The following is a 26,744-nucleotide window of genomic DNA, read 5'->3' on the forward strand; positions in this document are numbered from 1 at the left end:
CTAATAGTAGTAGTAGTAGCAACAGTAGTAGGAGTAGGAGTAGTAGTAGCACTAATAGTAGTAGTAGTAGCAGTAGTAGCAGCAGTAGTAGTAGTAGTAGCAGTAGCAGCAGTAGTAGTAATAGCAGTAGCACTAATAGTAGTAGTAGTAGTAGCAACAGTAGTAGTAGTAGTAGCAGTAGTAGCAGCAGTAGTAGTAGCAGTAGTAGCAGCAGTAGCACTAATAGTAGTAGTAGTAGCAACAGTAGTAGGAGTAGGAGTAGTAGTAGCAGTAGTAGTAGCAGTAGCAGCAGTAGTAGCAGCAGTAGTAGTAGTAGCAGTAGCAGCAGTAGTAGCAGCAGTAGTAGTAGCAGTAGCAGCAGCAGTAGTAGCAGTAGCAGCAGAAGTAGTAGTAGTAGTAGTAGTAGTAGCAGCAGATGTAGTAATAGCAGTAGCACTAATAGTAGTAGTAGTAGTAGGAGGAGGAGTAGTAGTAGCAGTAGTAGCAGCAGTAGTAGTAGCAGCAGTAGTAGTAGTATTTATATAGCCTTTTGAGGTTTGCAAATAGCTCATTTGATCCTCACAACAACTCTGGAAGGAAGGTGCTTTTGTGGCCCCCATTTTACAGATGAGGAAATTGAGGCAGGCAGTGGTTAGGTGACTTGCCCAGGGTCACATAGACTGGATTTGACTTCAGAGCTTTCTGACTCCAGACCCAACACACTGCCCAATGTGCTACCTAGTAGCCTCTAGAATATGAGACTCCTTGGCTTATATTTCATGACAAGTCGGGTGGGTGGCCAGCAGGGCTCCTGACTCTGGTCTGATCTAGTCATACCAAGGATGAGACGATCTATATCCAGAGGGTTGCTGCTGAATCCTGGACACCTTACTCTTGGGATTTACTAGGAGTGGGAGGAGGGAGGCAGCAACAGTCATTTCCTTCAGCCCTATGATGGGATGGTAACATGTGAACTACAGTGACCTAAGCCTGGGTAAGGGAGTGGGAATAGTCACATCACAGATGCAGATGGCTTTGGTAGAGAGCCAGCCAACCCCTATGGAGAGCAGTCGTGGCCTTTGGATGTCAGCTACTCACCCAATCTCCCAGTTCTTTCTGCTTGTTGCAGTAGTACAAGTGATGCCAACACCCCCTCTACTCCAGCCCCTTGGGACAAAGCCCTCATTTCCCTGTCCTAGTTACAGTTCTGAGAACATCTAATGTAATCATGATGCAACACTACTCACGATAATGTGCCCGAAATAAAGAATTCACCATGAGGCTGGTCTTCCTTGGATCCTATCCAAAGGAACTAACTACTGACAGAAGGACTGAATTTTAAGGTCATTTCAGCTACAAGATGGTTTTGGTCTGCGGAACTCCCCTTAGAGCTGGTGAGTGAGTGCACACAAATGCACGTTGCTCACTGCGGTTGGTCCTAGACCATGCTAGGCTTCATGCTTCATGTAGGTGCCCGTCCCAGCCGTCTTACTGCCTTCACCCCTCTCCCTGCTCCCTTCAACCTTTTGCCCTGAATACGACAGATTTCCAACAAGTCCTGACTTTGCTGCTGAAGAGGAGTCAAAAGACCGTTCCTGGTCTCTACTCAGTCACCTTGTCACTTACTAGTCTAAAACACTCTTCCCTGGTCGTCCTTTTCCTTATGTTGTCTCCTGACGGTTGATTGTAAGAGCTTTGAGAACAGGCTCCTGCTTTTCTATTCATGAAGGCCAATGCTTCGCACAGAATACATGCTTCACACACATCATTTGTTCATTCATTCATTCACTCATTCATCCACTCACTCAAGAAGCACAATAAGTGCCAAGATAATGTTTTCCAACAAATAGATGAACTTAATGTTGATAGGATTGTCTGAATCATGCACCTGCATTTATTGCTGGCAGATTTTCAAACTTGTAGAATTTTTTTGGAGAGTAATCTGGCAGGCCACAGCAAAAGTTAAATAATATTACCTTCTGACCCAATAATTTGATTGCTGGGTGTTATTTTTAAAATAACCGAAGGTGTTATTTTTAAAAGCGAGATAGAGAGACAGAGCTATCTAAAGATTCTGATAACATTATATGTAATTGTAAAAAAAATGGAAGCAACATGCACACCCAACAGTAGGGGAATGGCCAGATAAATTGTAGCACATTAATGTAATGAAATATTAGTGTGTGACGGAGACCAACAAGTATAATGGGTATAGACAAGGCAATTGGGAAAGGACTTTATGAAAAATGAGAAATGAAAACAGCAGAACCAGAATAAGCTGTCAACAACTACAATGGCATGAGAAAAATTGAATCAGAGCAAAGATACAAAGATACAAAGAATCTTCGTGGGGAGTCAAAAGGAGGCTACAATATGGTGAAACTGATTAACTTAGATGTTAATGGCGACAAAGCAACGTTGGTCGTTTGTATTGATGCTCAAAGTAAGATTTCTAAGAAAACATTTCATTTGTTAGCCAGTCAACACTTATTAAGCATTTACTACACACTCACTATTTGCTAGGCATTGTGTTAGCCAGGTAAACCCCCAATCTCTGCCCACCAAGAGCACACATCCTGGTTTAACATACCAAACAGGACCTTATATTTGCCCTTAGAGGCAGTGGGGAGCCACTGAAGTTTACAGAGTAAAGAAGACTGATGTGGCCGACCTATACTTCAGAGAAAGTCTAAGTGAGGTGATGGATAACAGCCATCACCCACCTCTGTTCAGCAAAGATAACCTGGACTGACAGCAGATGTTTATTCCCAACATGAAGCAATTCAATCCTTCTCCATGAGTTAATCAAAGGACATTCTCATTCTGAGAACATCATTTTGGGAAATGAGGTCTTTAATCTGCTACCATTTAAACCTGGTCATCACAAATCCAAGCAATAACTGACTGATCCGCCTTATCAACTTTTGACTGACGGCTGAACGTTTGCCAAAACTGTGGGTGAATGTCGATTTAAATAGAAAAGAACCTGGATGATTCTAATTTTACCAACCTCTAAGCTGAGTGATCTTTATCAACACCTGGGTAATTCTCTTTTGTTTTTCAATGAAAATTTGATATCAAGGATCTGCGGCAAGGCCTCTGATTATTGTCTTCACTATTATCGCTAATATTGCTTAAAAAAATACCAGAACCAACTGACCAGTGTGTTGCAAACTAGTTACATAATTAGAATTAAGTTACCCTGTTAAGATGAATTAAGATGGTAGATCAGGGTATACAGTTTTTTTTTTTAATTATACTTATTACCCAACTCATAAATGTGTACTATGGGAGCATGTGATATGGGCCTCTAAATCTTTACCATATATTGACACAGTTTTGCTGTATTTTTTTTTTAACTGAGGCAATTGGGGTTAAGTGACTTGCCTAGGGTCACACAGCTAGTAAGTGTTAAGTGTCTGAGGCCGGATTTGAACTCAGGTACTCCTGACTCCAGGGCCAGTGCTCTATCCACTGTGCCATCTAGCTGCCCCTGTATTTTTTATTTTTTATTTTTATTTTTTTTGTGGGGCAATGAGGGTTAAGCGACTTGCCCAGGGTCACACAGCTAGTAAGTGTCAAATGTCTGAGGCTGGATTTGAACTTGGGTCCTCCTGAATCCAGGGCTTTAACCACTGCGCCACCTAGCTGCCCCTGTGTTTGTTTGTTTGTTTTTCAAAGGCAGTGGAGGCTCCTGAGTTCAATATTCTAAATCATCATTTGGTTTTCTCTGAGCCAAACCAACCCCCCATTCTGGCAGATGACTGGCGTGGTATGGAGAAGATATTGGCAGGCCCCAGAATCTGGCAGGTTCCAGAAAAGTGGCACATCTGTCACCTGAGGACCAGTCACACAGAGGGCAGTGGGGCTCACCAATCAGGGAACGTTTTCTGGGGTGGGGTCAAAGGAACCCATGAAAGTATCTAATAAGGACCATAGAGGTTAGGCCCATGCAATGTGATGGGGAAGTCAATCTGAAGGGGACCTAGAAAGTGCAGGGCTTTGTGTGAGTCCTGAACCCACGCCTCTGGAGCAGCGGACGCTCACGGTGCCAATGCCAGCCTCGCTCCTTCCTACCCGGTGATCTGGAGCCAGTTTGCTCCTCGTCTGTGAAATGACAGGGATGGACCAGAGACCCTTCCACTTTAAAAATCTTATTCCTAGGCTTCTGTGGAAGAAATTTTCATATGGGAAATTCCCCATATCAATGAAATCATAGGCCTAGATTTAAAAACAACAAAGAAAAGCTTAAATATTAGGGATCTTTCTTAGATTATCAGGATTATTTGAGGCTCCTCTAATCCAATGCCCTCCTTTTTCAGATAAGGAAACTGAGGCCCAGGGAGGGGGAGTACTTGTCCAGGTCCTTTCAGTCTAGAGCCAGGCCTCCTTCACTTGTATTGCCGCACCCTTAAAACAGCAGGTCAAGGGTCCTGAATGAATGATAGGGGCCCGTCTAGTATGGAGTGAGCGGGCCCAAGCACAGAGGATGTCATTCAAGAGGAAGGTTGCTTTATAGGCTTCTCCCCCATGCAGCGCATTAGCACTTTGTTTATATGAGCTTCTCCAATGAGTTTATCACTGAATCTTGTGCCTCTGAGCCTCCTTTCATCTCCTTTCTAGACTGTAAGCTCCATGAGGACAAGGGCCTGGCCTCAGGGAAAGTTTACATGTGCCTGGATCCCTGCCACAGGGCTCTGCACGGAGGACCGCCTGGAGAATGGCTTGGGGAATGAAAGCCAACACTCCGACAATCTGACTCCCAACATCCATCCTGCTCTTCCTTTTCCTTCCTAGGCACGACTCATCCTGAAGAGTTTGCTTTTGGCTATTTCCCAGTTTGGGAAGTAAGGTGTCCTCTCCAGACCCTTCCTCAGAAGAAAGCGAGCACTCTCAGTCTAACCCAGGCCAGCTTGTGTTGGTTTTGTCTTGTTTGTTCACCTGCCCATGGAGACAAGACCTCCAAGGCATCTCAGTGTAGACAAGTCTATACGTGTACATTCTTTGTGGTCTACTCTCTGTCTTATCAGAGAGCTGAACATTCCTGCTTCCTTCTTCATCTTCCATCCAGCTTTTTATTTATCTAATAATGTTCTCAAATGAGATGGTATTTGTAAAATGCTTTGCAGTCTTTCAAAAACTATCTGCCTTGCATATGCATGTATATACACACACATATATATGCTAGCTCTTTAATCTTTATGCTTCATATAAACTAACTTTTACACAAATACCATTGCTCCTGCCTGCCCTCTCTGTAAATGTAATTACACACTCAATTAACCACTGGCACTCTGGCCGAAGAACCGAGACCTCTGGGCCAGCCGCCCTTCATCAGGTAGGCAGCTCACTGACATACATGGAAGACTGGACAATTTCCCTAAAACCCAGAACAATGAGAATTCCAAGGTAAAGTCCAAGAGAGCCCACGGCTCCAAAATCACATAGAGAGGGAGTACGCAGCCAACAAGTAATGAAAATGGCTTTTAGAATTAACCTAGTTGAATCAACCAGAATCTGGGTCCTGCCAACTTCATCTCCATACCATGCCAGGCATCTGCTAGAGCGGAGGGTTGGCTTGGCTCAGAGAAAACCAAATAATGGATCAGAATGCTGAACTCAGGAGTCTCTGCTGCCTTTTAAAAAATCATGCTGATTTATAGTAAAAACAACAACAATTCCCATTTTGGATGATCCTAAAAGGTGACTGAGATCCCTCCACTAGGCAAGGTGCTCTTGGAGGACCATGAAAGGTCTCATCCACACCACAATATTTCTGGAAGCCCGTCTTACTGGGGAGCAGCTACACCATGGTTAACCAACTATAGAAAGGGACATTTCTGGGCTCTAACGAGCCACAAGGACAACAAATGCAGAGAAGCATAGGAGGACTGAACCAGACGCAGAGGGAAGGGAGAAGAACCACAAAAGCCAAAACATGATGAGCATAAAAATGCCAAGAAGAAAGAAGAAGGAAGCAAAACATTGTAATTATAATGATCAACCTAGAGCTCCACAAAAATGGAGAACAACTTTGAGGAGGTGAAGGACTATGGGTGTGGAACATGGCACGCATGACTGACATTTGGTTTCATCAAACAGCTTTTGTTCTCTTTCCTTTTTAATCTTTGTTACAAGGGATAGCTCACTGGCTAAGTGAAGGAGAGAGGGATATATTCATAAAGGGAACTGATGAAACAACAAAAGCTACCAGTAAAACAGATTAAAATATCGATAAATAGGCTCGTCTTCCTGAGTTCAAATCTGAAGTCAGTCACTAGTTATGTGACCCTGGGTAAGGCACTTAAGCCTGTTTGCCTCAGTTTCCTCATCTGTAAAATGAGCTAGAGAAGGAAATGGCAAACCACTCCAGTAGCTCTGCCAAGAAAACCCCAAATGGGGTTTTGAAGAGTTGGGCATGACTGAAAAATGACTGAATCAAGAAAAATAATAACAGCTCATATTTTGCCATTACTTTAGGTTGTTTTGTATTTTGTTGTGGTTGTTGTTGTTTTGGGGGGCAGGGCTTGTCTCACAATAGTCCTACAGTATAGGTAGGTGATTCTAAACTAATAAGTAGGAGATAAATCCTGGGAACTTAGCTGTGTATAATGGTCGCCATCTTGCCTGGGAGGGAGAGAAGAGAGGGAAGTGGTTTCAAATGCTGGCTACAAATATTTGAAGTTGACATAAAATAAGAAGTGTGCAGAAAGGGTATAATTTTAAAAGCTGAAGAAAGGACGGGGCGGGGGGGGGGGTGCAGCTTATGGCTTCTCCTCCTTTGGAGGAATTGAACCAAAGGATCTCTTCATAAACTCAGGATTATTTGGGGGGCAGAATCCTACTCATAGTCAGGGGAAAGAAGTATGAGGGAGGGATTACTCAGGCTCTCTTCTGGAGGTGTCCAATGTTGTCTTTCTTGTCTAAGGCTTAAACTCTAGGCAGTAGCAAGCCCAAAGTCAAGGGCATTCCTTTAAAATTAAGCCAACCAACAATAAAAAGCAATGAATTTATAACAAATAAGATGAGGAATAATGGAGCCAAGGAAGCTGACTCCCATTCATTAAGCTGCATAAAATCTCCAGGCTTTCCCACCCAATGTTAGTGAGCACAGTCTGCCAATATCAACGGGGCACGTTTAATTGTTTTTTAATTTAATTGTGCTGTGAGTTACCAGGGTTGGACTGGAGGAATGGATTATTCATTGTGGAAGTTGGGGAAGCAGCCACAATCCAGAACACACATGTTCTAATGCTGCTCGATGGAAATGTCTTGAGGTCATGAAGCATTTTACTGACCTCACCCTCCCAAGGAACAGCAAAGATGGCTCCGTGATTGCAAATATGATTTTTCCTAGGGAGCCTTTTCCATCTCAGTTTTTTATTAATGGCATGTAGTCCATCTGGCTAGCTGCAGGGATATTCTCTCCTTTATTTCTCTATTTTTCCTTGAGAAAAATGAAGTGATTTTTTTTTCAAAAGATGCCAACTTAGATTCTCAGGGCGTGCCCCTTTATGAAAGGCTTATGCATCAACAAGATAGCAAAGCAAGGAGCCACAGACATTTAAGAAATTTAGTAGGAGACTTGTCAAAGCCTCAGTGGATCTCCCATCTATCTCCTCTTCTTGCCACCCTCCCCACTTCTTCTGTGGACTAGCCGAGTATTCCTCCCCCCAAGAGGTGGGGATCTTGCCACCTCTAGCTCCTCTGCTCTTCATCATTCTCACCACCATCAGACAGACTGCTCTGCAAGGGCAACTTTTTATCTTCTCCAGACTTCAAGTAGGTCCTTGTTATGAACAATCAATCCCAAAGCCCAACCCCCAATCCACAGTTCTCTCAGTTACTCAAGTCAACAAGCATCTATTCCGCATTTCCTATCTTCCAGGGACCCCGCTAAACCCTGGGGAGACTGAAATAGGCTTAAATAGGGTTCCTGCGCTCAGGGATCTTACACTGATAGCCCTCAGTGATGGAAAACATTTCAGCTCCATTCTTCAATACCATGAACTAGACAATGGAAATGACCCCTTGGGTCACCACGCCTTCAGTCAGCACTTGTGTGTCTGAAGTAGACTGCTTTCCCTTTGGTCCTCTCCATCTCTCCTCATGCCCTCTGACCGCACAGGTTCACAGTACCAGTGTGCCACACCTTTTGTGCCCCTGTCCACATGAACATGGTGCCAGGCTTCAGTCATTCTGCCTGGGCAGCTTCCTGCTTCACAGTGGGTAATGGCAGTCTCTCCTCGTACATGGCCTTTGCCAGGTGTCAAGGCCAACCTGGTGAGGACCCTCCAGAGCCTGGTGAGGCTGAACATTAGACTAGAGACATTGCCCTATCATGAAGCCCATCCTCGGGACCTCTTAAACATGAGCCACAGCCTTGGAGAATGGGACAAGTTGTTGTCAGAAGTCAGGGCTTGGAAACAAATGTTGCCATGAGGAATCCAGGATTCTGACCGTTCTCTAGACCATGCTGGCCACTGAAGGTACCCCAGGCAAGACTTGGCACTGCTAGGCCACTGGGGGGCAGTGTTGACTGAGCCATAGAGATGTCCCAGAGTATTGAATGAGTGATGAATTTAGGGTCAGCAGCTTCCAGATAGCCTGGAGTAGACGGGGACAGGGTTTAAGAGCTACCTATTATATCAAGCAGTTAAGTAGCAGCACAGTGGATAGAGCTGTGCTTGGATTCAGGAAGACCTGAGTTCAAATCCAACTTTGGACACTAACTTAGCTATATGACCCTAAGTGCGTCACTTAACCTATCTGCCTCAGTTTCCTCACCTGTAAAATGGTGGTGATAACAATTGCTCCTACTCACAGGGTTGTTGTGAGGATCAAATGTGTTAATCTCTAAGATGATTTCCAAGCTGTAAAGTGCCACATAAATGTTAACTATTACTATCATTGCTTTCACATTTTTGTAAGACTATCAAATAGAAGAGGGAGGACGCTTGCTACATAACCTTGACCCCAAAGGACAGAACTAGTCCCAGCAGAGAAATGTTACAAAGACCCACACATAGACTGAGGTAAGGAAGAATTTCCTAATGATGGCCTCCAGAGCTAATGGGGTTCCCCTCCCTAGAGGAAAGACTGAATGACACAACCTGTCAGGCCCTTTGGGGAGGGACCCCGTTTTCATGGGTTGGACGAGGCAGTGACTGACCTTTACTAAATAGAAAGGCGGAATACATAGCACCCAATGGATCACGCTGGGCATAGGATTGAGATAAGATGAGAACTAAAGGACAGGCAAAGGAAATCCGAACTCGAAGCCTCGTCCCCCTAGTCTCGAACGCTTACTGCAAAGGTCAAGGTGATCCAAAACCTTGCCGATGGAAGAAATAACATGAGATAATTGGATTTCTGGCAGCCTGGTTAAACAGCAGGGTGAAGGCTCCGCTGCTGGAAAGCGAAGGCAGTGGTAACAGGCAGTTATTAGGCAAGGCCAGATGGGGCAACATGTTCTAAGATTGTTTATGGAAGGCCAGTAACCAGTGGGCTGGCTCTGGAGCATGCAGGTTCTTCAGTGCCTCCATGACTTGTGATTTCATCATTCCAGGCAATACTAGCAGGGAGAAGGATCACATTGCCTCCCCCGCCCCCCATCACCTTGAGAGAAGGACCTCGCACCTAAGGAAATCCTCACTCGGTGTCTTTGGGGGATATAGCCAACTGGAGAATTGGTTTTGCAATTGCATTTGATTATATATGTGGGTTCCAAGTTCTTTGTTTTGTTTTTCTCCATGCCAGGAGGGGTGAGTGCCAGCAGTGCCCCCTTTTCCAGGTAAGGATAGAGAGAAAATAAATGCTTGCTAAGTAAAAATTAATAAGTGGTAATAATTACTGTCAACAATTAATATGTTAAATAAAAAATTAAAAACAAAGGCATGGAAACAAAAACATATTCTGCCCCCTTGGCTCGCTAAAAAGAAATGCCTCACTTGGGGGTCAACCTCCCAAGGATGAGCCCCCCACATCCTCCCAGCTGGGTAAGAGTGATTCTCAGAAAGAAGCAAGTGAGAATGCATCTGGGCCCAGGCCCACCAGAGAGTGGGCTCCACTAGCATTGCCCAGGAGACCCTGGGTTGCCCTTGGAAGAGGGGATTGTGGAGACACGGAAAACCAAGCCTGCCATTTCTAGCTGAGGTTCTCTTAGGACAGCTGCACACTAAACAGACTGGAATAGAACGGGTCCTGAGTCTGTTTCCAAGGAGAAAACCCATCAGAAATCCAAAGGCCCTTAGGAAATGAAGGCGCCTTCAGAAGGCCTTGGGACTCGCCACCACCATGTGCCATCACTACACCTCGGCATGCTGCATGCTTCAATGAAAACGCCAGGGCACTTTTAGCTATGGGCCAGAGTGTGAAGTTGGAGCTTGTTGTTGGCCTAGACCACTATGGTCAACAGCCAGTCATCAGTTCTGTACCGTGGTTCTATGTTACATTGAGCAGTTCAGGTGTCCTCTCCCCAACTAATCAAAATCTGGGGGAAATTCTGTTAGAAATGATCTTCCCCAGCCATGGAAAAGTCATGGTTATTTATCGCCTGTTTATTTTATCGGCTGAGTCAAGCTTCTGTGTAACAGGCGAAACCCTCTCTGGGTTGGCACGTTAGGCACGACAAAAAAGAAGTGGGAGTCGTGTCACAGCGCATAAAATGGAGCTACCTGGGTTGCGACGATTGGGAGGGCTGCTCGTACCAGAACAGATGGCATGGTGCGGAGGGGTGGCTTTGTTTTGTTTTCCTCTGAAATGGAAAGAAAGGCGCTGAGCCGAGTCAAAGACTTATCCTCCTCTTGGGCACTTCATCTAGAGCTTCAGCTTCTTGAGAGCAGGATATAGACGCAGCTTCTCTTAGCATCTCACAAGTGCCTTGCACATAAGAGGCGTGTAATAAATATTTACTGACCTGAATTAGAAGGGTTTTCAGGTGAAACCGTAGATCTTGAATGGGAAGGAATTGCAAATCCAGTGAAGCTCAACATTTATTTATTTATTATCCTTATTTTTAATAATATAATATTTATTCATTTTTGTGGTGTAATATTTATTCATTTTTGTGGCGTGATATTTATGCTATAATATTTATTATGTGACTTTTAGGGTTTCTACTTGGACGCTTAATTGGGGATTTTTAATGATTGTTTTTCTAGGTCTTTTAGTTGCATGCCCGATTTGTTGATCTGCTTTTTCTTTCTTTTCTTGACGTAAGCCTTTAGAAATCTGCGATTTGCCCTAAATACCACTTTAGCTGCACCCCACAAATTGTCTTATGTTGTCTCATTGTTGTCATTATCTTTAATAAAAGGATTGTTTCTTTGATCTAGGCATTCTTTAGGGTTAAGTTACTTAGTTTCTCAGTGAAATTTAATCTATTATTGAAAAGCCTTTGATTGAATATAATTTTTACTGAATTATGGCCTTAAAAGGATATGTTTTAATGTTTCTGTTTTTCTACAATTTTTATGCCTTAATACATGGTCAATTTTTATGAAAGTTCCAGGTGCAGTTAGAAATAGGTATATTCCTTTCTATTCTCATTAAATACTCTCCAGAGGTCTATACTATCTAACTTTTCTAAAATTCCATCCATCTTTTCAATGTCCTTCTTGTTTATATTATGGTTAGAGTGATCTTTTTCTGACAGGAGTAAATGGAAGCTTAGTATAGTTTTACTATATTCTTCTGTAATTCAATTAACTTTTCCTTGAAAAATCTAGATGTCATTTGGTACTATATGCTTGATCTTGATATTAATTCACACAGCTAGTGTCAAGTGTCTGAGGCCAGATTTGAACTCAGGTCCTCCTGACTCCAGGGCCGGTGCTCTAACCACTGCACCACCTAGCTGTCCCCCTCACTGACTCTTAAGATCCTACTGCATACCCAGCCCCAGACATTTAACTAGCTATGGGACATTGTGCAAGTCACTCAGCCTCTGTCTGCTTCAGTCTTCCCAACTGTAAAATGGGGGAAATAATGGGACCCATCTCCCAGGATTGTGGTGAGGATCAAATGAGATAATATTTGTGAAATGCTTTGCAAATCTCAAAGAAAGATCAAAATGTAGCTATGGTTACTTTTCTTCCTTTCCATCAGGGGCCTTGTCCTCCTTATTCCTTACCTTTGATGCTCCATTTCCCATCTCTTGGCCTTTGTACTGGTTGTCTCCAATGCCTGGCCTGTTGTTCCCTGATAAAGGGCAAAGATGGCCCATCCTGGCCTCCGCTGCCCAACACTATTTGGTTCTCACCATTTGGAAGCTTCTGGTAAAATGAAATTCACACTGCATCATATCGAAGAAGATGGGGATGGTCGCCTTGCGCAGCTCTGTTTCTGGAATTAATGTCATCTCCAAGATTGGTCCCACCATCTCTGGGATGAACTTGATCTTGTGTTGACCTTGGAATACAGAAGTGCAGGACAAGAATTAATGAGGAATTCCTCAATGGGGAGTGATGAATTTCAGTCTAGAAGGAATATCCTTGTGACCGAGAAGGCCCCAGGCTCAGGGCTCCACAGCCATGGAGCCCCCCATGTCTAAAGGTTCCCAACAGCATTTCTGAGCTAGAGCAGGCACAGAAATGAATTGTTCCAAATGTTATGAGTTTAGTGATTAAAACCTTTTGACATGGCCTAAGAGGAACACCTTATGCAAACACACAAAAGCCATTCCACATTGATAAAGAAGATGAGCAGAAAAATCAAGAGAAGCTGATGAAACAGAGGCAGGAGACCCCAGGCTCCGTCTAGACCCTCCCAGCAGGCAGGGTCAGGCTCTGGGGTCTCCTTTGTATTTTCTGTTCCTGACCTGGGTCCCACTGCACAGTTTAGGCTTCCTTCCTGGGCCTGCCCCTTCTCCTACCTCCCAACCCTCCCCTCATGCCTCAGTTTCCTTCTCTGTAAAATGAGGGGGTCAGACCAGATGATTTCTAAGGTCTCTTGCAGCTCGAACCGGGGAATCTGAAATGCTTATTGCATTCACTGAATCAGGGCCTCAGAGGATGAATAAGAGAATTACAATGTTCCCTTTGGCCACAGGACAGGGCTGATTGGGAGGAAAACCCTCGGCCAACGGGTCTGTGGCTTCGTCAGAAGGGGGAACTCCCTCCTCGAAATGGGTGGACTGTAACCTTTCTAGACCTTAGCAACTAAGGCCAACAAAACTGTGTTAAACCCAGGGACCTACATGGTAAACATCAGCCCTGGGATTGGAACCCAAGGGATCTTGATCAAGGGGTAGCCTGGGAAAACAGAGAGCTCACCTGGGAGTAAGGAAGACCTGAATTCAAATTCAGCCTCAGATACTAGCTGTGTGACCCTAGGTAAGTCACTTAGCCCTGTTTGACTCAGTTTCCTTATCTGTAAAATGCGTCTGATAAAAGCACCTACCTCCCAGGGTTGTTGTGAGTATCTAATAAAATCATCTTTGTAAAACACTTAGCATCGTGCTTGGTACACAGTAGGTGCTTAATAAATTCTTGTCCTCCCTCTCATACGACCCTATGCAACCCTGAGCAACAATGAGGAGTCACCTGCTTCTTCCCTTTCTAAATGCTGCAAACTGTTTTCCGGCATATTTTGAAAGATGCCATTCTGCAGTTAGGACTACTTCACGCCAAGGTCCCCGAAGCAAGCAAAGCATGTCTGCCTTCCTCTGCGTCCAGGCCAGCAGGTGAGATTCATTCACATGATCTCAACTCGGCATTTCTTGGTTTTTGGAGCCCAGGAAAAGGGCACTGACTGCAGTCACAGGACCTGGGTTCAAATACCACGTCTGATTCCTCCTGACTGCGTGACCTTGGGCACATGACTTAGCCTGCTGGGCCTTAGTTTTATTCCTGTGTACAATGGGAGGGGGTGGATCTTTCCCCCTTTTGTGTCTCGGACCCCTTTGTCAGTCTGATTAAGCTCATGGTCCCCTTCTTAGAGCAGGAAAAAATAAAGTAATAGGATGACAAAGGAAGCCAATTCTATTGAAATATGGTGATCACAACATTTTTAAAACAAGTTCATGGATCCCCAGGATTAAGGCCCCCTGGATAAGGTGATCTCTAAATTCTAGAACTAAGTCAGTGTTTCTGAGAAACCCTAAGGATGTTGAGAGGGGGGAATGAAGGGGAAAGCTGGTCATTACATCTCTGATCAGTTAATCTACCCCCAGGCCAAGTTCATGTAACCCCAGAAAATGTCAGATCACACATGTGTGATGCTTTCCCTTGAGGGCGCTGGAGGGCAACTCTTCATTGGCTAGACAAAGATTGGCTGCGCCCCTGAATCTGCTGAAGTAGTCCAGAATATGACCCCTGGAAGCAGAGAAGAGAGCTTCCTATGGGGAAAGAAGACCATTTTTGAGAAAGTCTGGCTCGCTTCTTTTTCTCTTCAAACCCTACGGCAACAGTTGGGAAAGGACTTTCTTAGCTAAAGAATTTAAAAAAAAAATCCATTTTATATCTTTTTCAATTTATAAAAAAATGAAATGTAACAAATACAATTGTTAAAATGAATTATTTTGGATATTCTTTGATTAACGCAGGTAGTTAGGGGACCATCAATAATCTTTGGATGCTGAAACCAAAGAGAGCATGACAAAAGTGAAGGACTTATTTTTCTTTATTATTATTTATCCTTCAGGTAATAATGAATTCTACGGAGATAATCAGGAATACAAACGTGGCCATTCCCAAACCCCAAAGTGCCTGCTAAATCTCATTATCTCTGAGCTGCGTCTCAGGGACCACATTTAGATGGCTTCATTTTTCCACAGGTGAAAATGTAAAAGTGTAACCCTCAGTAGAAGAAGCCTGACTAGACCTGAAATCCTATTTGCGACTTTTTAGAAATCATTCATATTTTCTCTAAGGCCAATCTGAGACGTGACCAGACTCATGCCCACCGAGTTGCCCCCTCCTTGGTACTTCACATTTCTGCAAAGCTTTCTTTTGAGAACACCACCACCCTGCTCAGGCCCGCTGGTGACACTTTTCCGGGAGGCTGCTTCAGAGGTGTCACAGCCAATGTTTCGGGGAAGGGGTGAGAGTGACAGTTATTCATCAGCTGCTCTGTCCGGGATGCCACGAGGTACATCTGCTGCAAAGAGGTTTTATTGTTCTGAGCTCAGAGAGCCAGAGGAGGCAGGAACAAGGCAGTCTGGAGGTTGGGGTGGGGGACTGCATCCTTACCCCTCCTATCATAGGCAGAGAAGGTGGTGACCCTGCTAGAGTTGTGCTTTAGAGGAAACTCTGAGGTTTCCCAGGATGAGATGAGGTGGACACTTTGGGGGCAAGAGAGAAGGCTGAGGAAATCACCCTGGAGGACTGGGGTCTTGGAAATGTGCACTGAGGGAGCCTGCTCCCCCTCTTTTTTTTTTTGCCTGCTTCCCTTCTAATACTATTCATGAGCTCAGCTGGAATCACCAAGGACCAAAATGACTTCTACAGACAAGGGGAGGGTTCACTTCTGAAGAGCCAAGGGAGCCTGTTGGTGCTAAGAGATCAGATGCCCCTAGGCTTTGGGTGCTACCTACTTCCTGCCAATTCTTATCCCCAGACTGACGGAAACTCATAAGCATTCTTCAAATAAAAGCCTTGTCCCCTAGCCATAAACTGACCTTCTGGGTGGCCACAGTGGCCAGTGTCTAAATGAGCAGCATTGCTTAGGGTTTGGCTCACCCTCCCTACTCAAGTAGCCCTGATCAGGGTTGGAAGAGACATCAAGTTAATCCAGATGCCCCCACAGTCAGGAAGCACCAAGGCACATACCCTGTAAGCGAATTCCCACTGCATAGGCTTCAGAGCCACATAAATCAGGTTGTCTCCCCTGCTTCCCCCATCACCCTTAGGCTTCTGATTTTGAGGGTCCCCACCTTTGCGATCCTCCCCCACCCCAGTGGGAAGGACACTCTTTCTCTTCAAATGACTTTGCTATTTAACACCAGAGATCTAGAGAGCTGGGAGGGACCTGAGAAGGTTATCAGTCCCATTCCCCTAATTTTACAGATGAACAAACTGAGCCCCAAAGACACTGAGGGACTTGGGGAAGAGAAGATGATGTTGGGGGAAGGGAGCACCGCCTGGAGGGCTCCCTCCTGAGAGAGGGAAGAGCCTTGCTCCACGTGGCCCCGGAGGGCGCCAAGTTACAGAGACCCAAGTCCGGAAAAGTTCCCAAGGATCCCTGGGTAGAAGAGGATCCTTCAGATGTAGTGAAAACCCAACTCCGTGCAGGACGCCCTGTTGGGGCTGATGGAGAGGGAGTTTTTATTCATGTACAGTTAGAGCAGCTGTCCCCCGGGTCCCCACAATCTGAACGCCTGGAGGAAAGGACTTGTAAACTCCCCTCCTCCTCCTCCTCCCTAGCTGGGCATATAGTAGGTGCTTAATTAATGCACATTGGAATAGACAGAATTGAGTTCCTCTTCTGGAAGGACCCCCTGGCCTCCCGTTTTTTCAATAACTCTGTGGATCAGGATCTTTATGATCCTGGATTTCTTATGGCCTGATCCAGTCTATTTCATTGGCTCCCCCAGGCAGGAATGAACAAAATGTAAATTGAGGCGGCTTCTGGGTGAGCTGCTCTCCTGCTGGCTGCAGATCAGGCGCTGCTTTGATAAGAAACCGCAGAGCTGGGTAAATAAAAACATTTTATTTTTAATTTCAGGACAGTGGTTGCCTTTGATTCTCCCTTTTAGACTCAAAATGTGACAAGCCCAGAAGGGGGAAAACCATACTCTCTCCCTGGTGCCAAGGCATTTGTCCTCCATTACAAGTCAGCAGAACCTTGAGGCACCCGCTGTGGGATGCTTGGCCTAGGGGAGGGGGATGGTCTGGCTTCTCCCGAGAGGCTTATGTCACAGATGCCCCCTCCTCAAAGAGTCCCTCTAGCAGCTGGCTGGGGGTTCTGCGCTAGGGAGAGGCGGTGACCAGCCTATAAGATGATCCATATATCAGCCTTCTACTTTCATTTTCTGGGCTCTGCCGACTGGATCCTTTTACCAATATGTCCCCCAACCAAAGTCCATTAAAAAAATGTGCACTTTAGGGGGAAAACAGGCTGTGTTCATCTGTGGAATGGAGATGCAGGGCCATAAATTTCTAGAGACAGCGTCTGCAGTGGTTTCAGGAGTCAGGCAGAAGCTCCGGAGTGAGGCCTGGGAAGCTTACTTGGGTGGGCCTCCTTAGGTTTCCTCTCAACTGATGAGATCTGCTCTTCCTTCTTCTCCAAGGCCCATGGGGGAGTTGGGGGGGGGCTGCTAACCAGCTGCTCACATTCACGAATTTATTTATTTATTTATTCATTCATTCATTTATTGATCATTCATTTATTTGTTTTGTGGGGCAATGAGGGTTAAGTGACTTGCCCAGGGTCACATAGCTAGTAAGGTCAAGTGTCTGAGCTCAGATTTGAACTCAGGTCCTCCTAAATCCAGGGCTGGTGCCTTATCCACTGTGCCACCTAGCTGCCCCACCCCCACTCATTTATTTTTAACACTGAAAATGGAGAGTTTTTATAATTCCATGAAACCCAACGGTGATGGTATTTCTTTTCCCCCTCTGTCAGGACCTAAGTGGGATTCCTGAATTTTTGAACTTTCTATGAGCCAGATAATCCTTTCCTTTTTTGTTTTTTTTTTAGTGAGGCAATTGGGGTTAAGTGACTTGCCCAGGGCCACATAGCTAGTTAAGTATTAAGTGTCTAAGGCCCGATTTGAACTCAGGTACTCCTGACTCCAGGGCCGGTGCTCTATCCACTGTGCCATCTAGCTGCCCAATCCTTTCCTTCTGATCATAATTCAGTCCAACACTTCCTTTTGAGCAAGCCTTTCAGGGCTAGGTGCTGAAAAGACAGGGACAAAAAGGAACTAGGCATTATCTCCCCATCAAAATGTGGACAGAAGTGAAAAAATACAAAGCAGATATGGAGGAATTTGGAGAAGAAAAGGGAATTAACAACTGGGAGGCCCTGGAAAGGCCCCATGGGATGGGTGGCCCCTGGCCACTCATCGAGGAAGGGAGCGATTCCTCTGCAATTTTGCATGTGATCCTGGAGGAGACAGGGAGTCACTGACGACTTTTGAGGAGAGAAGAGCCATGGGCCAGATCAGTGTTTTAGAAATATCAAGGTGGCAGCTGTGATTCTCTGCTCCCCTCAGTGCCCAAGTTAGCATTCCAGGGTCTTCTTCCTTGGTCACTATGTTCAGATTAGAAATGAAGAAGAAAAGAGAACTCTGTCATTTCAGTGACACCCTTTCGGTGACGAATCAGAAGTCTTGAGCTCTTGATGTCATCCTAATTTGGAAGAGTCATAGGTAATGTTAAGAGAGTCAAGTGCTCTGAGAAACATTCCACCTTCTGATTTTGGTGATGAGATATAGAAAAGCCTGAGGGAGTCACAACAGGAAACCTGAATCAAGTTCCATGAGGCTACATAGATAGACCCCTCTGCCGAATCCCTGCAACTAACGTCTGACACCAATCCCTAACTTGATACAGCAGTGATGCTGAGTCCTTGAAGCCTGGACAAGTGACAAGGAAGTTCTGGAAGGGTGACCAGGACAGATTGTAATCCATTGTTCAAGGCTGTCAAGCACACTCCGGGAAGAAACATCTCCAGTAGGCTGCCACTGTGACCCAGGGAGAATGGGTATGACTGGCACCAATGGTGGGATTTGACCTCCTGACCACCCCCACCCCCCAGTGCCCTTCCCTTTCCCAAGGATCCACTAAAACATGGAAGTGTTTGGAACCACCCTCTCATTTACTTTCTCTAGGGGGTGGGGGGTGGGCGTTGGACCTACACTAATGGTGCTCATGGTATTTTCTTGAGTGGCTGCTGATGTTGGTTTTGGATTCCAATCTCACACCCTGCCTCTTTTTCTCACTTTAACCACACAGTGGCATCCTTAGTTATACCAAAAAAAAAAAAAAAAGCGCCCTTCAATGATTGGGAAATTCTCAGGATGCTCATTTTTGTTCATTTTAAAACAAGGTCAATGCACCCTCTGAAGAAAAGGGGTGGGGTAACTACTGACATTAGCCAGGCAGCACCAGCAAAGGAGGCTGGGAATCACTGCTCCAGCACTGCTCGGAGCAGCCAGGAAGTCAGACAGAACAAACTGAGAGCTCTGTTGAGCTGTGGAGGAGGGAAGGCCTGCTGAGGCTCTGGTGCCCAAGTGCCAGTCTGCCAGAGCAAATGTGAGTAGCCACAAACCCTTGGTCACACGGTGAGGCACAGTAATCCTGCTGGGTGTCATACAAAGGCTCGGCCTGGCCTCCAGGGGCTGGGGCAAAGATGTCTGGTCCCTTTCTGGGAGAGGGCCTGCCTAGCTGGCTTTATCAATTGCCCCTGGAGGCAAGTGAACAAATGCTGATTTAAGCCCACTAAGGAGGAAGGAGATAAAACAAAATTACACATTAATGGGCCTCTCCCTCATACTAGGAGGTTGTAGAGAAGATGACTGATCATTCATCAAACAAACCATGGAGGCACAGAGCTGCAAAGAGAAAAGGGATCCTCTCTTCTCAGGTCTAGCTGATGAAAGGGAGTCCAGACAGGGTTAACGGTGGTTCACAGGTGAGCCAGAAATGGAAGAGTCTTCTGACAGCATCACTAGTGTTCACACCACCTTAGCACGCCTCTGACACACTTAGCACTCCCATGAGCCAGTCAGAAGGCCACATCCATCAGGCTCCCAAGGATCCAGTGATGGCCTTTATTTGTACTGAAGCCCAGAGACTGATAAACCCCTGGATAGCAGGGTGCAGAAAATCTAGTGCTAACAACCACTTGTTAGTCACGTCCTGTGGGCCAGATACTGTGCAAGGCACTAGAGATGGACAGACAAAAATGAAACAATCCCTCCTCTCAAGAGATCACACAGACTCATCACCAAAAAGCCCACCTCACGCTTTTGCCCAAATTCACTTCTGGGGCTTCTAGGACAACCAGAGAAAATGTTCAGTGCTGAAAGATGGAGCATGTTGTTTGTAGAACAGCCAAGATGCCAGGGTCACTGGATTAAATGGAAAGGGGGGGGGTAGGGAGGGAAGCAGGAAGGAAGAGAGGAAAAGGAAGTCAGAAAGGAAGAAAGAGAAAAGAAAAAAAGAAAAATAAAGAAAAAAGAAAGGCTCAATGTAACAGAATGTGCTTGATTAAAAGCATGTAGGGAAGAGAGAAGAGACAACTATTGGACATCACTGACTCCCCTATGACGACTGTTGTTTCATTATGATTCCCAAGTCACTTAACAATTTGTACCTCAGTTTCCTGGTCTGTAAAAAAGCACTAATAATGCTTCCCACCCTTACCTTTCAGGGTGCTGTGAGGATCGACCAAGATAATAGATGTGAATTGTTTGGCAAACCTTAATGGGCTCTACACATGTCAGCTCTTACTACAACAATACCCAGTTGACTAAAACTACAAGATGAGACAGAGAAGAGCTGCAGAAAACGTGCTCCCATTGATCAAATGTGAAGGAACATGGTTTATGTCACCAGCCACTTCGTTGGAAGATGGGGAAGCTGATTTTTATTCTTAACCAGCTAACAGTCTAACATCAGCCTTTGGTGAAAATAAGGTGCCTGGACTAGGTCATTTTAATGTCCCCTTTCATTTCTATCAGTTGAGAATGCTCTGAATTTGCAGAATGATTTTAGATGTGGTCTCCACATATAGAATCCCAAAATGGTGGATCTGGAAGACAGCCCAGAGAGGACATTAGTTGTAACACAAGCCTGACCAAGAGTCTGCCTCTTTTCCTCATTATCCCTGACAAGGGGTGGCTCAGGAGCCTACAAGAGCCTGTCCAATCCCTCTTGTGATTGTTAGAAAGTCTCCCCCCTTGCAATTTCCTCTCATTGGTTCAGGTTTTGTCCTCTGAGGCCAAACACGATGAGTTTAATCCTGCTTTTACTGTGATAGCCTACAGACACTGGCAGAAAGCTATCGTCACCATCCCAAAGCCCCAAATCATGGTGGACAGGGAGGGAGGAAATAAGTAATTATAAGGCATCAACTTTGTGCCAGGCACTGTGCTAAGCACTTTGCAATTATGATCACATTTGATCTCACTACGACCCTCAGAGGTAGGTAGCCCCCTTTCAATGTTGAGGCACCTGAAGCACACGGAGGTAAGGGGTTTGCCCAGGGCTGCATTTGAACTCAGGTCTTCCTGACTTCAGGGCTCTGTGCACTGTGGCGCCCCCTAGCGGCCTCCAGGAGGGAGCAGGGAGGCTGCTTAGACTCTGCATAGTGTGCGCTGTCTGCTTTACTTTCTGATTCATTTCAGGACACAGGAGGGAAAGAATGAAGTCTTTGTAAAGCACTGGGGATGAAAAGGTCAATGAAGCCGTCTGTGTGATTAAGCTGGATGTCTGCGACAAAGAGCTGAGATCCCACCGTAGTCTGGACTGAGAACTTGCCTACTGAGGATTAACTGGTCCAGGGTCTGAGATTAGAAGCGTGGCCAAAGATTAAAGGAAGATGGTGGGAAGGGCTTTGGAGTCACGCTGGAATTGATGGTGAGTGGAGAGAGGAAATACTGTAAGAAGGGGTGGCCTTTGGACTTGGGCATTTATTTCTTTTAAAGATTAGATCCCAAATAATTACATCTTATTGGGGAAGATATAGATCAAGCTAGAGAAAGAAGGGCCCTGGAACAAGGGCCCTGGAAAAGCCTGGAGGGGTCCCCCCTTCACCCAGGCTACAAGGACACGGCTGGGGGCAGTGCCCACGTCAACGAGATATCTGACTTGTCAAAGCTCAGAATGAGAACACCACATTCTGGAGTCTATGAGGCTGTGAGGCAGGGGCTCCGGTGTGATTATCCTCATTTTATAGAGGAGGGGAATAAAGAAGTTCATCCCTGAAACACAATTAGACTTTTGCCTCAATCATTGGACTGAGGAGCCACAGAACAGCCCTCCCGGTACTTGGCAGCCTGACGAGTCCAAGGGCAGGATTCTGGAGAGGTCGTGGCATCTTCAAGCTAGAACTGAGAAAGAGCTTGGAGGCCACCATGTCCAACCTTTTAGCTTCATGAAAAATACCATCCTTGATAGATTTGTTTACTCAGTGCATTCGTTCATCATTCATCCATTCAGTCAACAACCACCTGGTAGCATCCAAGACTAGACAGACACTGGCAGGCACAGACAGGCCCTTAGGAGTCAGAGCTACTCACCTAGGTTGTACCACATGTCCCTGATTTCAAAGCCAATCTGCCTCCTCATGTCACCGTACCTGGAAGAAGGAGATAAAGAGAAGAGCTGAATCATATGCAGGGCACATGTGGTTTTGGAGATGGAAAGCACACTCTGTTTCCATCAGAGGGCCTGCCTCCATTGGGTTTTTCCTGGCCTAAAAGAAGGGCAGGGGGCGGGGGTGGGAGACATTGGAGAGAGACTCACCCAGCCCAGGGACTATCTGCTTACGTTCTCTACCAACTACATCATGGGCTCACTTTCCACTGGGGATGTGGGGGTGGATGCTGAGAGAAATGAAATCTTTTGGTCCCCTGTGTCCGCGGAAGGAGCCCATTACATCCTGACAGCCTAGGGGTGGAGGGGGTGTGGATATATTCTGCCCATGCTGTGAACAGGGAGACTGTGCCTTAAGCTTTCCCTACTTCACCTTCTCCTCCGGAAGCCCCCAATTTATCCTGACACAATAGCACACCAGTGGACAAAAATGAGACCCCAGAGGCACTGAGCCCATCCCAGAAGGGCTCCAGCCCAGGCTGGGCAGGGGAAGCCTTGAATACCCACTGGCAACACCCAATAATTCTGGGGGTTTTGTGGATCAAGGTAGATGAATACTAATTCTCCTCCCAGTGGGAAGGGAGAAGCATTTGTTTCACAAGTAAACAGAATTTGATGCTTCAGAAGCTAAACCTTTATTAGCATGTGAGAGGCTCTGTTCTCCCCACCTCCACCTTGCTGCCTCAGGAAACAAAACCCTGATTATATTAAAAATAATAATTTGCAAAAATTTTCCTATACCACTGTCTCTCAGCAGCTGTGCCAAAGAACCTGTTTACTTCCTTATCCTGGCATCCAAAGAGCCAGGCTGAGTCTTTCTCCCATTTGAGGGCAGCCCATCTGGGTGTCCAGGAGACACCAAAGAGCCCTTGTCTGGGAGTCTCTCCAGTGGTTGAGGCCAATGGAAGCATTTTTTAAAAATGAGCATTATTGGCATCTTGAGTTTTATCATCATAGTTATTTCTAATCGTGATCCCCCTCCTTGCCTCCCTTCAGAGTTGAGTTAAACAAAAACAATTGATCGAGTGACCTCATCTGACACCTTATGCAACTTTCCAGGATTCTTTCACCTCTCTACCAAAGGGAGGGAAATATGTTGTGTTATCTATCCCCAGAACCAAGAATGGTTATTCCAATTAGGCAGAGGCTGACTTCCTTTTGATGTTCTTGTTGTTTTCATGGTTGTTGTCACTGTGTATATTGTTCTTACTCTGCTGATTATTTCACTCTGTATCAGATCATACAAATTTTTTGAACGTTTTTTCTGAATTCTTCATTGCTCTTATTTCTTTGGCAGCAAAATGTTCCATCACATTCATGTACCGTGATGTTCAGCTATTCCTCAGGGGATGGGCACCTACTTTTATTTCCAGCTCTTTGCTACCTCTAAAGAGCTGATATGGATAGTTTTGTGTATATGAGGGCTTTCTTTCTGGTTGGATGAGCAATTGTGAGGTCACAGAGTCAAAAGATATGAACAGTAACTCTTTTTGAATAATCCCACATTGGTTCCACAAAGATCAGACCCATTCATAGCTGCAACAGTGTAATAATATGCCTTCCTTCTATGGGAGCCTTTTGCCCAAATTGGCAAGTCAACAAATTAGTAAGTGCCAGTTCTGTGCCAGGCACTGTGCTAAGTGGTGAACATACAAAGGATGGCATAAAGAAACCCTGCCCTCAAGATACTCACAAAATGATTTTTCTTAATTCAATATTATTTTATTGTCAGATGCACATTCTCACTCTCTCATCTACTTCCCCTACCCCACTGGGAAAGAAAGAACATAATTCCTATTACAAATAAATTCCCATATTTTCCATGCCCAGAAATAAAATGTCTCTGTCAGTGCTCTTTCTATCAGTCAGTAGGTAGCGTGTTTCATCTTGAGTCCTCTGGAATCATAGTTGCTTGCTGTGAGGTCCTCTTTCAAAGTTGATATCCTGGTTCTACTCACTTCTCTATTTATCAGTTCATACAAGTTTTTCCAAGTTTCTCTGAAGCCATTCCCGTCATCATTTCTTAAAGGACAACAGTATTTAATCACATTTATATACTGTAACTTGTTCATCCATTCCCCAATTGGCAGGCATCCCCTTTTCTGATTCTTTGCCACCACAAAAAGAGCTGCTATAAATGTTCATACATATAGTTTCTTTTCATCTTGTTGGGGTATAGACCTAGTACTGACATCATTAGGTCGAAGAGTAGGCACAGTTTAATAGCTTTTGAACTGAAGATCCAATTTGCTTTCCAGAATGGCCAGAACAGCTCCACCAACAAGAGCGCCTATTTTTCCACATCCCTGCCAGCATTTGTCATTGTCTACTTTTTAGTCATATTAATTGATTTGATGGGAATAAAGTAGAAAATCAGAGTTGTTTTAATGGACATTCCTCTAATTATTAGTGCTTTTGAACATTTTGTGAAATGGCTGTCGCTAGCTTGGATTTCTTCCTCTGACACCTATTTGTATCCTTTGACCATTTAACAATTAGGGAATGGCTCTTACTCAAATTTGAATTAGTTGCCTATATATCTTAGAAATGGTATCTTTGCTTCAAAGATAAGTCTGCAGCATCAAAATTGAATCTGGATCTAACTCTTCATCTCCAGGGTGATGCTGCCTAATCAAGATGGAAGGGTTTTAGTTCAACATCAAAGTTGTGGGGAGTTCACCTTGCTTAGGAATCGGTGATCCCAAGGGGGCATCATCACTGAAGTGAAGAGATCCCAAGGGGGCTACTGTGGCAGCCTCCTCATTGGTTTCCCTGTATCCAGATCTTCCCTTTCTAAACCCTACAATGTCAAACCAGTATTCCTAAAGCCATTGCTCAAGACTCTCCCATGGCTCCCCACCATCCATGAGATCAAATGTCAACTTTAACAATCTGGCCGCCTGCCGCCTTTCCAGGTTTACTATTTATCTATGCTACACTGCTGGAGCACTTGCTCTTCCTCATAGACAGCATCTCCTCATCCATCTCTAAGCTTGGCACAACCTGCTCCCCGTGCCTGGAGTGAATTCGCTTCTCACTTCTACCTTGTAGGATACCTAGCCTCCTCCAGGTCTCAATTCATGTATCTTTCTCCATCAGGAAACCAGTCCTTACCCCCTACCCCTGCAATAACTAGCCCCTTGCCTCAGAGATTATGTCGTTTCTATTTTGAATATGCATTGTATTTAACGTTGCTTCTCCTAATAAAATGTCAAGTCTGAAGACAAGGACAGTTTCATTTTTGGACTTTGTTTCTCTACCTCCTGGCACAGTCCCTGGCACACAGTTCATACTTAGTAAATGCTTAGTGAATGAATGAATGAGTTCAGTCGACCAATTCTGAAGGCACTGGCATAGTACCTTATAGTGAAATTTGTCAGCTTACTGTACAGAAAGAAAACTGTAACAGAGAGGTTAAGGTAGTTCCCTGAAAATACCAAAAATCAGGGGTTCAAATGAGGACTTACTTAGAAGTACACACAGATCAACAAGTGTATACGATGATCCCCAATCTTTATCCAAGGAATGAACTCAGTATCTCCCATGGGCAAATGCTCCAGGCGTCCCAGGATTGATCAGAGAGAATGCAGGCAGTCCTGCTGTTTGAGAGAATCTGCTACACTGGGATGTGTTTTGTCAGAGTCGCAGGCCTGCATGAGCATGGCCCCCAAACGGAAGCAGCAAGAGAGACCCTCTCCCTCCTTGTGCTCCACACTGGGCCAGCACTATAATTTGCCTGGTTGTCTATGACTAGCTCATTAGAATCTCAGAACCAGAAACTCTGTCCTGAAATGGTTGGATCAGCTAAAGGTTCAGGGGTCAGGCATCCATTATGAATTGACTGAGGGAAAACAAAAACATCGGCTGCTTCTCTCCCTGGGGTTGTCTCCATTCTGGGTCGGCATGCCGGCAGACGGCGCAGCCACCCTCACACTAGGCTTGGATCAGCCACTGCGATCCCTAGGATTGGCCCCCAGAAAAATCAGTGGCGATACAGCACCACGCCTGCTGCTTTCATCTTCCAAGTGCCTTAGGTGCAGTTTATGTCATTCCAGGGCAGAGGCTGACAGGGGACTAATGTCCTCTTTGGTGCAAGGAGTCAGAGTCACTTGTGCCGGCCCAATAACACCGAGAATCCTGTCTTAGCAGTAAAGAAAGGTTTTCATTTGTGTTAAAACGTCTTAAAGTCTAACTTCTCTTCCCTTAAAAATGTGAAAAGTATTTTCCTCATGTCTTCCCTTAGTCTGAAGATCTGAATTAAAAGCCTAGTTCAGCTGGTTATTCACTATATGAATCTGAGATGGTCCCTTAACATTCCTGAGCCTCATACAGTTAAGAGGAGATAAAAGTGTGGGTGCTGCCTACCTTGCAGGGGAGTTGTGAGACAAATTCCATTCACATGAGGTATTCATATTATATATTTTAACATTAATATTATTCATCAATTCAAGCAAAAATGAATTCTTTTCTTCTTCTTTGTGTAGGCCCTGACCCTGAGCA

The 26,744-nt window shown here is 45.1% G+C and overlaps 1 protein-coding gene across 2 annotated transcripts in view; it reads right to left on the reverse strand.

Moving 5' to 3' along the window:
- The window catches only part of DOCK1 (dedicator of cytokinesis 1), a 586,118-nt gene that overhangs the window by 96,122 nt on the left and 463,252 nt on the right, over positions 1-26,744 (reverse strand). For both annotated transcript variants that reach the window (XM_043984307.1, XM_043984306.1), the window contains exons 32-33: positions 22,169-22,227; positions 12,242-12,390 (exon numbers count right to left, since the gene is read on the reverse strand). In XM_043984307.1, the coding sequence (XP_043840242.1) occupies positions 12,242-12,390; positions 22,169-22,227 (208 nt within the window). The remainder of the gene's footprint in view (positions 1-12,241; positions 12,391-22,168; positions 22,228-26,744) is intronic.

Source organism: Dromiciops gliroides, chromosome 2 (assembly GCF_019393635.1).
Source record: "Dromiciops gliroides isolate mDroGli1 chromosome 2, mDroGli1.pri, whole genome shotgun sequence".
NCBI classification, from domain to species: Eukaryota; Metazoa; Chordata; class Mammalia; order Microbiotheria; family Microbiotheriidae; genus Dromiciops; species Dromiciops gliroides.